We start from the raw sequence: 13,221 nt of genomic DNA on the forward strand, positions 1-13,221 counted from the left end.
TTGCCCATCCCACCTGGCAGGGGAGAGTGGGGCCCTGCTTCTCAAACCTCCTTGCGTTGTAGGGTGACTTCTTGACAACTTTGTGCCAAGGAAGGATAGGTAAGGGATGCAGCTGGGATGCTGTGGTTCAGTTGTGCCCGGCTGCAGCCCCACTTGGCTTGGCCGTGCTCAGGGCATCCCTGTGTGCTGTCCCCCAGGGAAATACAATCGCCAGGCACAGCGATCCCAAAGTTCCTCTGACAGTGGGGTCAGCAGTTAGCAGAAATATTAAATACTCCTGAAGAGGAAAAGATGGGGGGGATCGGGGGGGGTTTGAGACCAGAGCTGATGATAAAGGTCTGCCAAATGTCACCCCTGGGTTACAATGCTGCGAAAATACTCTTCCCTCTTACAGCTCTTCCCCTAAGAAATTTGTTTAGAGGGGTTTGACAGCATCACAGTACAGCGGCTGCAGCACTGAGCTGGTCACGCTCCCTCCCGGCCGCATCCTTGCCGCGCTCTGCAGCACCTGTGCAGCCTGGGCTGCAGTGGCATTGTCACTGATTTCCAAGGTAACTGCTTTTTTTGCTCTTCTGAGCAGACATACCTGCATGGGGGGTGGGGGGGAAGGCTTTTCCCCGCTCCCTGGAAGGATGGTAAGGTGATATACTGGGGAAGAGAAGAGCTTCCATAACTTCGCTAACTGCGGCAGGCGATTTAGAAATAAGACACTTCTCACGGCCAACATGACAGTGGATTTGGAGCATTCAGAAAACACCAGGCCAAAATACTGGAGACATCTTGATCTTTTAAGACAGCTTTTTCAGTACTTTAAGTGAAAGAAGGGGGGGGGAGTGAGCGGGGAAAGAAAAAGAGAGAGAGAGAAAAGCTGCAAGGAAAATAATACAAAGCCGGCACAATTGGCATCCAGACAGTAAAGAAACAAAGTTTTTGAGGTTAAGAGAAGGAAAGACAAAGCTGTTATGTACCCGAGGGATGCAATTTTAGTGGGAATGGAAGATTTGAGTGGGAAAGGAGGAGCGCTTGCCTCTGGGCTCTCTCTCTTCCAGCAGTTGGGCTGCTGGCATCTCAATTTGAATTGCTGGGTGAGTAGCACTTGCTGCGTGCGCGCTTTCCGTCTTGACCATTGAACTTCTTATGCGACTCCGTTCCCTCTCTCCCCCTCTCTCCCTCTCTCTCTTTCGTTGCATATGGAATAAAAAAAAGAAAAGAAAAAGTGGGGGAGAAACAGGCGAGAATCCCTGGCTGCGACCTTTGTTAGCCGTGCTGTTGTTGTTTATTTATTTTATGGTAATCACTGTTTTTAGGAGGGGGAAGCATGACTTTTCGATGGCACTTTAATTTTCCAGTGGTCGCGGGAAGCGAGTGGGGTTTTGTCTCAGCACAATGGTGCAGCGGGGCAGAGTTGTTGCACTCCTCCTCTTTTCTCCTTCCTCCACCCGATTTCTTTTTTTTTTTTTTTTTTTTTTTTTGGCTTTGGTTTTTTGGACGGGGGGAAGAAATCCTCTCACGCTCGCAGGGTGGGATCAGGGTGTGTGCGGAGGGGGGGCTCAGAGCCCCGTGTGTGTCAGGTTTCAGGTTCTGATTTATAGATGGGGAACAATGCTTAACAGCGAGGGTGAAGGGAGCGCGTGTATCATCTGTGTGTTCCGCACGCAGTGATACAGCCACGCAGGGAACATGACATCACTCTCTTTCTTTCCTCTTTCTCCTTTGGGGCGGAGGGGGCCACTTCAAAGCTTTCCGCAGTTCAGTGCGATATTTCCTTAACTCTGAAACCATGAAGGTAAAATTGTTGTTTTAGGAGAAAAAGTTGGTTTGTGGCAGGGCACATGTGGTACAGCGAAGGGTCTTTGGAATGGATGTGGTCTCGCTCCTGGTGTACACAAAACGAGATTGTTTTTGTTTCTTTGGGGGAAATTAATGAAAATTGTATATAGTAATTTTTAATTGAGTGGTTTGATCCTGTGCTTGGTTGACATCCCATTCCATTTTCTGAATTCATCATGAAGCTCAGCTGTAAAGATGAAAATTTCAGGGGCGCTGCATAAAGATGATTCCACTCAGCGACAAAGAACATGAGAAATACTACTGAATTTTGATAAATCCCAGTTAATGTCTGTCCTGACACGGTGCTTCTGTGTTCGTTACCAGAAGTCCGCCAGACTTTTTTTTTTTTTTCATCCTAATTACAGGAAGTAACCCAACCCGACAGCCAGTGCTGTCCTCTGCCCATACTGATACACAGAGCACAAAGATTGGCTGAATGATCTCCGAGAGCATCTCGCTCAAACTGGAGGTTCTGTGAGAGCCTTCAGCTTCCTGATGTTGGCTTTTCCAGCCCTGCCAGGCTTGCTTATGGGGTCCCTCGACCCGGGAGCACTTTGGTGCTGCCTTTCCTGGGATGCTGAGCTGATTTATTTGCCTTTTCTTGTATAAAGCATAGAGGTGATAAAATCCTGTAGAAATTTATAACAATTAAAATCTGAACTGACAGTTATTGAGATGTTTCTTTCTCCCTGCATGCTGCTGAGGATGCAGCCTTACATGAGTGGGGACGGGAGCCCGTAAGCAGCTCTCTACCTTTACAGGAATTCTTTTTGCTGAGATGTAGGGCAGAAGACCTTGGGGTGCAGGGTGCACCTGTCCCTTCCCTTCCAAAATACAGGCAAGGTGTGTCAATTCTGAGGCGCGTTCAGCATCATGTTTTCAGAGAACTTTTTTTGAGAAATAATTGGTCTGGACTGTTAATTTAGCTGCTCAGTATTTTTGTGGTGGATGAGTGATGTTTTGAGCACGTTTAAAAATGAAAACATTTTTAGAGCTTTGTTATTTTGTAAAGTATTCAATATACGTTTACTACATATGTTGTGTCGAGGTATTGAGCACCTTCTGCAATAATTTGTGAGCACTGCATTTTTAGAGGCTGCACTGAAAACTTGGCATCCTCTCTCGAGGCATGTATGTGCATGTTAGTTTTTTAATAACGCTGCTGTTGCTGAAATAGCCCAGTGCTGGTGGGGGTAGGCATGCATGGCAATTTTTCTTCATTTCTTGCAGTTTTGTAACAACCTCACATTCAAGTTCTTGCTGGAGACAGAAATCAGAGATACCCTAATGAAATCAGTGGGCTCTTTCTTCTGCGGTGCACGGCTGTGTGGTGCTGAAATCTGTGATTTACATGCAAGAAGCAAAGCTGTTCATAACATGGCATTTTACAGACTGCTAGGTAGCAAGTAAAATTGCATTAATAGGTATCCATACAAAGCGCATTAAAAATGAGGTCTCTGATGGCAATTATGCAATCAGTCTTTTGCTTAAATTCCTTTTTCCTTCTTCCCACCTTTTCTGAATCTCGGTGCGTGCACTGTTGCTCAGCATCTCTCCCCCAGTGCTGTTCAGGACCATCACCTGAGCACCCGTTCAGCTTTCATCAGTCGCTTTGCTCCGTGTTTCTGTTGACACATTTTAGTGGTACTGCTTCGGGAAAGAATGTTTTTTTGGCTTTAATCAGATATATGCCACCGCTCCGCTCCTTTCCTTGTTATACATGAAGGAAGCTTTGCTTGCTAGAAAAGAGATAATATCTGCCTAGTAATTAACTATACTTTAGTTAATTACAAAGAAATCACGGGATGTTTGTCCGATGGTGAAAAGGAGTGCTGTATCTCCCTGCATAGCAGAAGAACTCACCCTTTGCCCCTCGGTGCCTGGAACGCAAAGTCCCAGCGCTGCCCACCCCCATGGAGTGGTTCACCTGTTGATCCCATCAGCTGTAATTCTGAGCCGCTGGGATGCTGCCCAGCGGTTTTCAGCCTCCATGCATAGGGTACACCTGGGGAAGTACGAGCACGCACCCAGAGCCAGGATGGATGCAGCATTCTCTATATCAATAAAGCAGTGACGGAATGGCCAGGTAAAATCAGACGTAAATGTAATTAAAAGTGATACTGGGGGATGTCAGAATGTATAGCTGTGTCTAAATAGGTGTTTATCTGGGGCTGACCTGCTGTCCCCATAAAACTGTGTGGTTCCAAGGATGCAGCATTGTGCTTGTATCGAGACCCTGTTTATTTTTCTTAAAAATAAAAATAAATAAAAAAGGGAAAAAAATCCTCCAAAATACAGTAGCAGTAAGATTACAGCCCACACCTGTTTTGCAAGAAAAGTGTGAGAGCACTTAATAACGTTTTACTGCTAATGTTTTTAATTCTCCTGCTTGGAAACTACAAGGCGGTAATTAGCTAAACCCCCGTTCTTTTCTTTTTACGCTAGAGGATTTGGCATATGCTAATTGTCACCAGATCATTTCACATAATTGCCTTTTGGCGAAATTAAGTGGAAATTTCCTGAACATCTCCAAGGTTTCCCCCTTTCCCCTCCGAGCATCCGCTCCGGGCTGGGAAGGACACGGGGAATGGCTGGCAGAGGGGCTCGGTGCCTCGCTGTGCAGGGGGCACGTAGGAAGAGCTGAGGGAAAATGCAAACGCTGCGTTCCTGAACGGAACGGCTGGATGCACGTTTGGGATCGCCAGGAGAGCAGCTCTGGGGGAAGCTGACGGCTCTTTTGGAGCAGGTAGGCTGGTGCTGTGCTTGGGAAGGGGAGGGGCAGCACAAAGATATAGAATGCTGCTCCCCACTTTTTTTTTTTCTGAAGGGGAGGGCTGGGAGGTGGTTTTTTGTCAGCCTCTGTCTGGGGGGGGGTATTGTCCCAGCACATGGTTGTCAGTGCTCCTGTCATCATTTGTGTGAAAGAAGAAAATGAGCCTTTCTTAGGAGGGCGAGTTGGGATTATCAATGGGGTCCTTGTCTCCCGTTACAATAGGCAGTTAGCTTAGGGCAGGACCTTAGGCAGAAATCAGCTACATTAAACTGTGAAAGGGCTCAGGCCACTGTATCAGCCATAATGGGGCAAGGGGAAGTAGTTTTCAGGAGAAAATGCTTAGTCAGGTGTGAAAACATCCTTACAAAATAAACAGAGCAGGGTAAAATAAAATCTTTATTTTTTCAGGGAATGCTTCCTCACTGGCATCAGATTTTTGTGTTTGTGACTCAGTGCCCATCCCTTCCCATCTAGTGGTGGGTCTGGTTGGTTTTAGCCTTTCTGTGACCCCAAATGGTTGCACTGAGATCCGCTGGGTTGTAGCTCCCTGCTGGAGTTTGGGGTGCTTATGCTGGTCTGGATGCTCTCCCTTGGGTGCTGGTCTCTCTGGCAGGAAATGGAATATTTTATTTTCAACAATATCTTGGAGTTTACTCCTCCTTGTCGCTTATGTTTCTGAAACTTACAGATTTTGGGAGGAGGAAAGTTCATTCCAAGGCAAATCCAGCAAGAGACCAACTTAGAGGGAAAAAAGACAATCTCTTGTGAGCATCTTCGGAGCTGCAGTGCAGGAGCAGCTCAGGAACATCTGTTAACATTTCCCTGCCCATAGCATAACTGCAATAGCACCATCTGGAAAATACAGGGAGACAAGTTATAAACCTATTTTTAATGTGAGCTGGTACTGAATGGGACCCTTTGCCTAGCCCAGGGAACAGCTCCGGGAGGGCTCCTAATTCACGACCACCTCCGACCTTCTGCATCCACCCCGGAGGAGAGGGAAAGGCTGACAAACCCTCTTCTGTGCTGCTTTTGTTTTATTGTATTAGGCTCATAAAGGCACTCTCAGGGCCCATCTTTCTCCAGCGGAAAGGAAAAGCCAGGGGGGGGAACGGGAAAGAGGAGGACGTAGCAAAAAAAAAGACAGGCGGAGCTCTAGCTCCATTTGTTTTTGGTGAAGGGTGATTAATAGGTTTGAAGGTGAATGGCAAGCTTGGGGTCCTGTGTGATGGGGCAGGAGAGGGGGCCTGGGGCACTAGTGCTCATCCATCTCCCCTGTCCATGGTCCCACTTGCAAGGGATGCCCAGCATGTGGGATGCAGGGTCTTGGGGCACACTTCAGAGGTGCCCCACGACCTTACTGTCCTCCAGGGCAGGAGCTTCTCCCTGCCCTGAGCTGTGAGGATGGAGGAAAGAGGCAGTGCTGTAGGGTCGGGCAACATTGCTGCTGTGGTGGGGTGGTGCTTTGCTTGGAGACGGGATGCTTTTTGCAGATTTTAGTAATGCCACATTACCCCCATGAGGACAGAGCTTCTGGTACCTTGGCATGTTCTTCTCTTGAGTTTATACCATGTTTTATTATTAAAGCCAAACAAGCTACAAATTTGCAAACAAAAACTGCAGTTACAAACTCTGCCTATTTAAAGGTGGTTTTCTCTTTGTGTGCCCAACAATGCAATGTTTCATCTTGTTCAAGTCTTATGTTGCTTTCAGAGACTTAGGAACTATTGATTTATACAGCATGTATTAACTTCTTCAATAAATGGGGAGTATTCATCAGTGGGGTGTATTAAATTGGGCTGTATACACATAGAAGCATCTTTCATCCTGTTAATGAAATGTCCTTACCATGCAACAAAGACTAATACACAGCAATTTACACACACAATCCCCTGCAGTTTAAATCTGAAGTTCAGTTGTTGTTTTTTTTTCCCTAGAGGCTCCTATCAAACTTAGGCTAAATGGATCTCAGAATCCCTCTCTAACATATATCAGTCCAAAATTTGTTGAATTTGTTACCTTTTCTTTTTTCTTTTTCTTTTTTTTTTTTTTCATTCCACGGCTCAATTGTTGTTTAAAATCATCTGTGTTTAAGCGCTCCCAAAAGCATTTCAAATTCATATATAGAGATTTAGTAGTTGGGTCCCTATGGGGACAATTTCCTCTGGTTTGCTTCAGGCAGGGGTTATCAAGAAAAGCAAACTTCTGTTGTTTTTTTGCAATTCTTTACCATGCCTTCTAACCTAGCGCATGAGACCCCAGCTTCCAATGCAGACAAGTGATTTACCAGCAGATGACTTGGTGCTTTGTAGATGCTGAGATTTCTCTCCAGAAATCTCCACTTACTCTTGTCCTATTATCACATGCACTGATGCTAATCTGCATGTGCCCTGTGCAGCTTTGCTTTCACTTTCTGACATAGCCATAAATGGAATTCTTCAAGTTGCCAGAGAAATTCCGGCATCTCACAACAGCTTTTAGCTTAAAAGTGCCCTTCCTGAAGTACTCACAAATGTGCCTTGGAGAAGGGCCTTTTGCAGGGGGTTGGGTGGCTGAGGTCACCTAATAGGTGTCTCCTATTGACTCTTCCCTGGTTTACCTTTCATTGCCAGTGGATGGGGTTAGGACCACACTTGTTTCTCTGGCCGAGCTCCCATTGACTTCAAAGGAAGATGCATATGCAGGATTAATCCTGCTCTTTCCCAGCTAGTCCTTTCTTTTTCTCTTTTCCAAGGAAGCTCAGTTAACTTCAGGAGTTCTGCTTTTAAAGAGTAGCTCATTATCATACTGTGCATGATTAGCTTAGCTTGCAAGTTGTGTGTGCTATTCTGAGCAGAGTGAATACCTTTTCCCAGTGTGTAATAAACTCTGCAAAACAGGGTGCAATCCAAGCCGAGGGCAGCAATACAGCTGCTGACTGATTTTTGAGCATGGAGATGTTAATTTCCCATTTTTTCCCCAGTACATTCTCCCCACACCTCTGCCCCAGCACCATCAGAGCTGCTAAGAAGTATCCTGCCCTTATACCTACTACCTTTATATGAGTCATCCAACTTCAGGGCAGTCGTCCAAGAAAAGTGACTTACCTGGGGAAAAACTTTGCAGACAAGTCTAGGCTGTTGATTTTTTGTTATTGATTTTCCCCTTTCCATTCCATTTTTTTTCTGTGAAAAGGGTTAAGTAAAACCATAACGATGTAAAAGCCATGCCATTTTGGCAAGAAATTGCAGGGGTCTTGGTTTATCAGAGCAGTGAAAAGTGGTTTCCCATGGTATATGTGTAACCCTCTATGGTATGTATATATATATATAGGTGTGCAAGTCTATTGTTCTCCTCGAGCATTGTTTCTTGTTTCTTGGCTTATGCCTAACCCTCCTTAGGGGGTTCTTCTATCCCTTACTTGTGTTTTTAACTAACAAGTTCCAGTTGAGAACAAGCTCTCAGTGGAAGACAGAGCACTGTGCTGTTTTAAAGCCCTTCAGGAGCTGGATGAGGTTTTTAGCAGCAATGTGCAGATGTAATTGGGAGAGCAGAGAGCTCCATCAGCCAACAGTCATGCTTTGGCCACCAAAGAACAATCTGTGGCCAGCAGAAATCCCTCTCGTTGAGAACATTGCTGTCTGCAAACTAAATTTCAGCTAGCCACTTGGCCATGTACAATGCTGTGCTGTTACGCTTGCTAAATTCTTCAGTACTTTCAGAGTGTTGAGGGCTGGTTCGCTTGGAAGAGAGCAGATTTTTGGTCAGAGCACCTCTGGAAAGAAGGGGCTAAGTCAACATGGCTTCTCTGATGATGAGGCTGGCTCTGTGCAGCCGTGAGCTGCCCATGGCTCTACAGCTGCCCTCAGACCCAGCACAGGGCCTGCTGAGCCCAGAGTGCCATGACTCGTGTGGGCTTTTCTGTGCCACAGAGCTGAACCATTCTCTGCAAGGGCTGCAGGAAAGTAAATCCTGCCGTCGTTTCTCAAATAACTGAATTGCTTCTGAAAGGCTTCTATGAGAACCTGAGAGGGTCAGAGCTGAGGTGCCTGGGCTCCAGCACTGGGGTGCTGTGCTGGCAGCGGTGGGCGTCGGATGGCAGCGGCGCTGTCGGGGCTGCCCTGCTCTCGCTGCTCTGTTTTAATGTGATTCCTTTTACTTGATGTTAATGCAAGTTGTTCCTTACTTAAAGTAATAAAAGGAAATGAAGACACATTCTAAAATGAAACCTGACTCTAATCCATTCATCATCTAATACCAGCCTCTTTATCTTTGCTGGTACCTAATCTGGTTAAATGTCCCTGTTGTAGGATTTTAGTGAAAATCCTCTATGGGGAATAGGGTTTTTTGCAATTGGATTACTCGCAGTAAATGGTCCAGCAGTTCGCTTGTTTCAGCTTAATTTTTTCTTTGTGATCTTGTAAGGGTAAGTTACAGTTCAGCCTGTCTTTTCCTTTCATTCATTGACTCGTTCTTTTTTTATTATTATTGTTGTGAAGAAAAAGATATATATTTCCCCCCACTCAGAGCTAGGAATGTGAAAAGAAAAACGTCCTGATATCTATGTGATTCTTCCCCCCACAAGAGTTTTAATTTCAATGGCTTTATCTGTGTTTTTGCCATTATTTATATAGATAAATATTTTAGTAGCCTATTTCATCAGTATCCAGTTTTCATTTATTAGCGCTCTCTGATGAATTGATAATTAATCAGCTCCTCCAAAATATATATATATAAAATATGCAGGTGATTGCTTGTCAGATTAATGCTTGCTGATGAAGGGAATACTCTTGCACTACAAAGGCTTTTTATCTGGAGTATTTGCAATGAGCAGTAAAATGCAGAACTGAAAGTGAGGACAGGAAGGGGAAAGGAAAAGACCTACAGGTCAGTGAGCATTCGGGTCTCTTGCTAATTAAATGGGGAACTCTGTCAGCCCCTCACTGAGGAGTCTGCCTGCATCTTCGAGGTGAAGCACAAGATTATAAAATAGAAAGGACAAATTTTAAAGAATCGCTGTTGTTCCGTACAGGAGCACGACAGGTCAAAAAGATGAAAGAAACTCAAGAGCAGGGAAAGTGTGTGAGCAGATTTTAAGCAAGAGGGTGGGAAAACTGCAAGGTTGGCACCAAGAAGGGATCCGGAAGAGCATGGAGCTCACAGCAATCCTGGGTGCTCTGTTTGCTGCATGTTGTGCCTTGTGCTGCAGTGGGGAGAGTGCAGCCTTCCTCTAATGCCATCGACCTTTCTCTCTTGACAGTCTAACAAAGTGCCAGTTGTGCAGCACCCGCACCATGTACACCCTCTTACGCCGCTTATCACATACAGCAATGAGCACTTCACACCAGGAAACCCTCCTCCACACTTACCAGCCGACGTAGATCCAAAAACAGGTAGGTGAGAAATAGTTTTGGGTTTTGAGAGAGTGTGGGTGGATCTCTCCATTCTTCATATTACAGGGAAGGATTTCCCATGCTGGAGCACCAAAGGAGGCATGTAAAATGTCAAATGCATGTGAAAATCTGGACAAAATAGTTTCTTTTGAAGCTAATTGGGCTTCAGAAGGAAACCCACTGGGTGAATTTTCGTAAAGCTTCTGCAAAGTGCCACCAGACTTGCATGTGTGGGGTCGTTTGCAGTTGTGTTTCTGTGCAATCGTGATACCCCATCCAGTAGTCAGATCTGCTAACTGCTTGGTTTGCATGCACGACCCAGAGAGTTAAACATGTACGTTCTGTGATCTGCACTTACAAAATTGCAGCTGGAATTTTAAAGGTGGTGGGTCATGACCAGTTTCAAAATGAATCTCTTTTAATTCCCCAAATCCCATTGTTTCTGTGTCAGGAGTTCAGCCATTTTTCTCCTATAATGTTGAATTTTCATCCACTCTAACTACTTAACTCAAGCTATCTTCTTGCAACTCTTTTCCCCAATGTAAGTCTACCCAACTCTCAGTTCAGCCTGAAGGGCAGTCTTCGTGAATATAGAGCAACGTGTAAAACCCTGACTAGATTTTTTGGTGTTACAGAATAGAATTTACATGTTATTCTAACTTTTAAAGAGTCCCTGTTTAACCCGAGGGCCCAGAGAAGTCAAACAGCGTCAATCTTCTTTCTTCAGGCTGCACTGAGCTCCTAGTGACAGTGGTTTTGTTTTTGTTAATCCAAGTGCCAGCTAGTTAATTGGAAAGAGCATCTGAAACTGAATCCGTGTTCAGAGTTTGTCAAAAGAATTGCCCTGTGTTGCCCTAACATATGCAGATAATTTATTTAAGCTCCAGCCCTTGAACGAGGCAGTGCATTAGCTGTTTTTCACTCCACACGCTTCAGTGGGGGCCCCTTTTAATTGTCCTTAATACTAACTTCACGTGGCTTAAAAGGAATCCATCTCGTCGTCACTGGGTATTGCAAGAGAATAGCATAGTCAACCTCTCATTTAAATTATGGTAGTACAGGGAATAGCTTTTAAATGGTTATCGTAAAACATATGATTAACGTCTGTAGACTGTTTGCTTTTCTTCAGTGAACGTTCTTTCAAGTGTGCAAATAGCTCACCGGATGGTTAAAGCCCAGTTAATCTGTTTGGTTTTTGTAATGGAGAAAAAGCAGTGTCTGCATGAAAATATCACACAAGGAGATTTAATTTAGAGATTAAAAGCTTCCCGAGTGACTTAAAAAAATAGTTGTTAGCCATTATTGTGGTACCCCCTCCTTTTAACGTCCTCTGTTTTAATTTTGCTTTAGCTATGTAATTGTGCTCTGACTTGTTACTTGAAAGACTCAGTCCTGTAGCCTTTACTCCTCCCCTGGGTAACTCCTACTTGCTTCCAAAGCAAGGATCCTAAGGTTTGAGCTTCCACCTGGAGCTGGTTTCTGCTCCCTGAGTGGGAGTTGCACCAGTTTCAGAGAGAATTGATGGTCCCCCTGTCCTACCCACCACACCTTCAGCCTCTGCCCCCCATTTTACCAAGCACTTCCAGGCTCTGTCATCACTTTCATTTTTCTGCTCTTCTGTTAGGTTTTGCAGAAGTTTAGGAATGCAAAACCAAGAGTCTTTCACGTGCCTCAAAAGCAAACACCATTTGCAATTATAACAACTTTCTAACTCTTTTTGGAGGTTGCTTTGGAATATTGCCCTGCTATTGAGTATGCAGTTAAAGTAAGGGTAGAGCCTGTGCTCTTTTGGAGAGTTTGAGAGTGAATAAACCACAAACTTGATTGTTCTGTTGATCACTGAAGACAGCACCTAGCACATCATCTCACCAGAACAGTAGCTGAGGCTTCTACATTCTTCACTTTAATAACAAAATAATTATCTTTGAGGAGATGACAGAACTGCATCAGTTTTTCTGGTTGAAACTCATTTATCAAGATGCCAAGAGGGCATTTATAAGACTGTGAAACAACTTTTAAAAACTCAAAGAAAAGTCACGAGCATTGGAGTGAGAAAGAACAGATAGCGATGTAGAAACATAATTTTACCTTATGTTTACTTTCTCCAGTGTCTCAACACTAATCTCACTTTATGTTCCTTTTCCACAGGAATTCCAAGACCTCCACATCCTCCAGACATATCTCCTTATTATCCCCTATCACCAGGCACTGTAGGACAAATCCCCCATCCGCTAGGATGGTTAGTACCACAGTAAGGAGTTCCATTTTTTTAATTTCCATTTTCTTTTTGATGTGTAAAATTCATGTTAAAAATTGTTTGTGTGCGTGCCTGTGTGTACGTATTGAGATAAGTCTGTTTGCCAACTGCCACTTTATTGAGTGATTATCAATTTACCCATCTCATAAAAATTAATTAAAACTCGCACCAAGTCATGTGGTCTTAAACAAACACAGGCAGCTGAGCACAGCTTTGCATGTTGTCTCAACCGACTGATGGCTCGTGAAGCATGCATTTTTAAGCTGTTCTGCAGAAATGTTCTTTTCTTGTTAGTACCTTTACACTACACCACGTTTGTTTGTTTAATACACCCTCATGTTTGGCTTTCTGGGAGTTCACGGTGGATCTAATGGACTTCTTACATTTTTTTAACGGGGCCGTCCTCATTATAAATGTGAAAGTTTAAATTTCTTTGGCTTTCCCTGTTAAAGCCCCATTCGTTTTTCTTGTGAAACAGTAGAGCTTTACATCAACTGGTGAACAGCATTCCTTGCTGAGACAGGGTTGGACAGTTGGAATCTAAGGAATGGAATTTTCTTGCAAACAAGAAAGAGGAATTAGCTTACTTTAAAACTGGCTAAGAAAAAAAAAGCCATGGGAAGTAGTTGTTGGGTTTTTTGCTTGTTTTGGTGTGTTGGTTTTTTTGTTTGTGTGTTTGTTTGTTTTGTTTTCCCAACTCTTTATATTCCACTTGCACAGCCCTGTTGAGCAAAAGGTTCCCTCCAATAACTGAGCCTTACTTTTTTTTACTTTTTTTTTTTTAAATCTTACCACCTCTGCAATGGGTTTGTGACACATTTAAGCACTTCCTAGGCCTTATGTACAGTATATTTGATTTTAATTCTCATAAAATACACTTGTGCTGCCGTATACAATGGTTCTCTGTATTATAGGTCAAGATCATTATTTTTCTCACATAGCCAACCTTATCACTATCAGGGAGATCATATTTCTTTAGAAATTACTTG

General features: G+C 44.1%; 1 protein-coding gene across 15 annotated transcripts in view; it reads left to right on the forward strand.

Annotated features, from left to right (window-relative positions):
* The window catches only part of TCF7L2 (transcription factor 7 like 2), a 170,698-nt gene that overhangs the window by 134,982 nt on the left and 22,495 nt on the right, over window positions 1–13,221 (forward strand). For 11 of the 15 annotated variants that reach the window (XM_031597458.2, XM_031597463.2, XM_090145510.1 and 8 more), the window contains exons 5-6: window positions 9,843–9,975; window positions 12,124–12,226. In XM_031597458.2, the coding sequence (XP_031453318.1) occupies window positions 9,843–9,975; window positions 12,124–12,226 (236 nt within the window). The remainder of the gene's footprint in view (window positions 1–9,842; window positions 9,976–12,123; window positions 12,227–13,221) is intronic. The other 4 variants (XM_031597460.2, XM_031597462.2, XM_031597467.2 and 1 more) reach the window with 1 other exon arrangement.

This window comes from Phasianus colchicus, chromosome 8, assembly GCF_987193195.1.
Source record: "Phasianus colchicus chromosome 8, bPhaCol1.hap1.1, whole genome shotgun sequence".
Lineage (NCBI taxonomy): Eukaryota > Metazoa > Chordata > Aves > Galliformes > Phasianidae > Phasianus > Phasianus colchicus.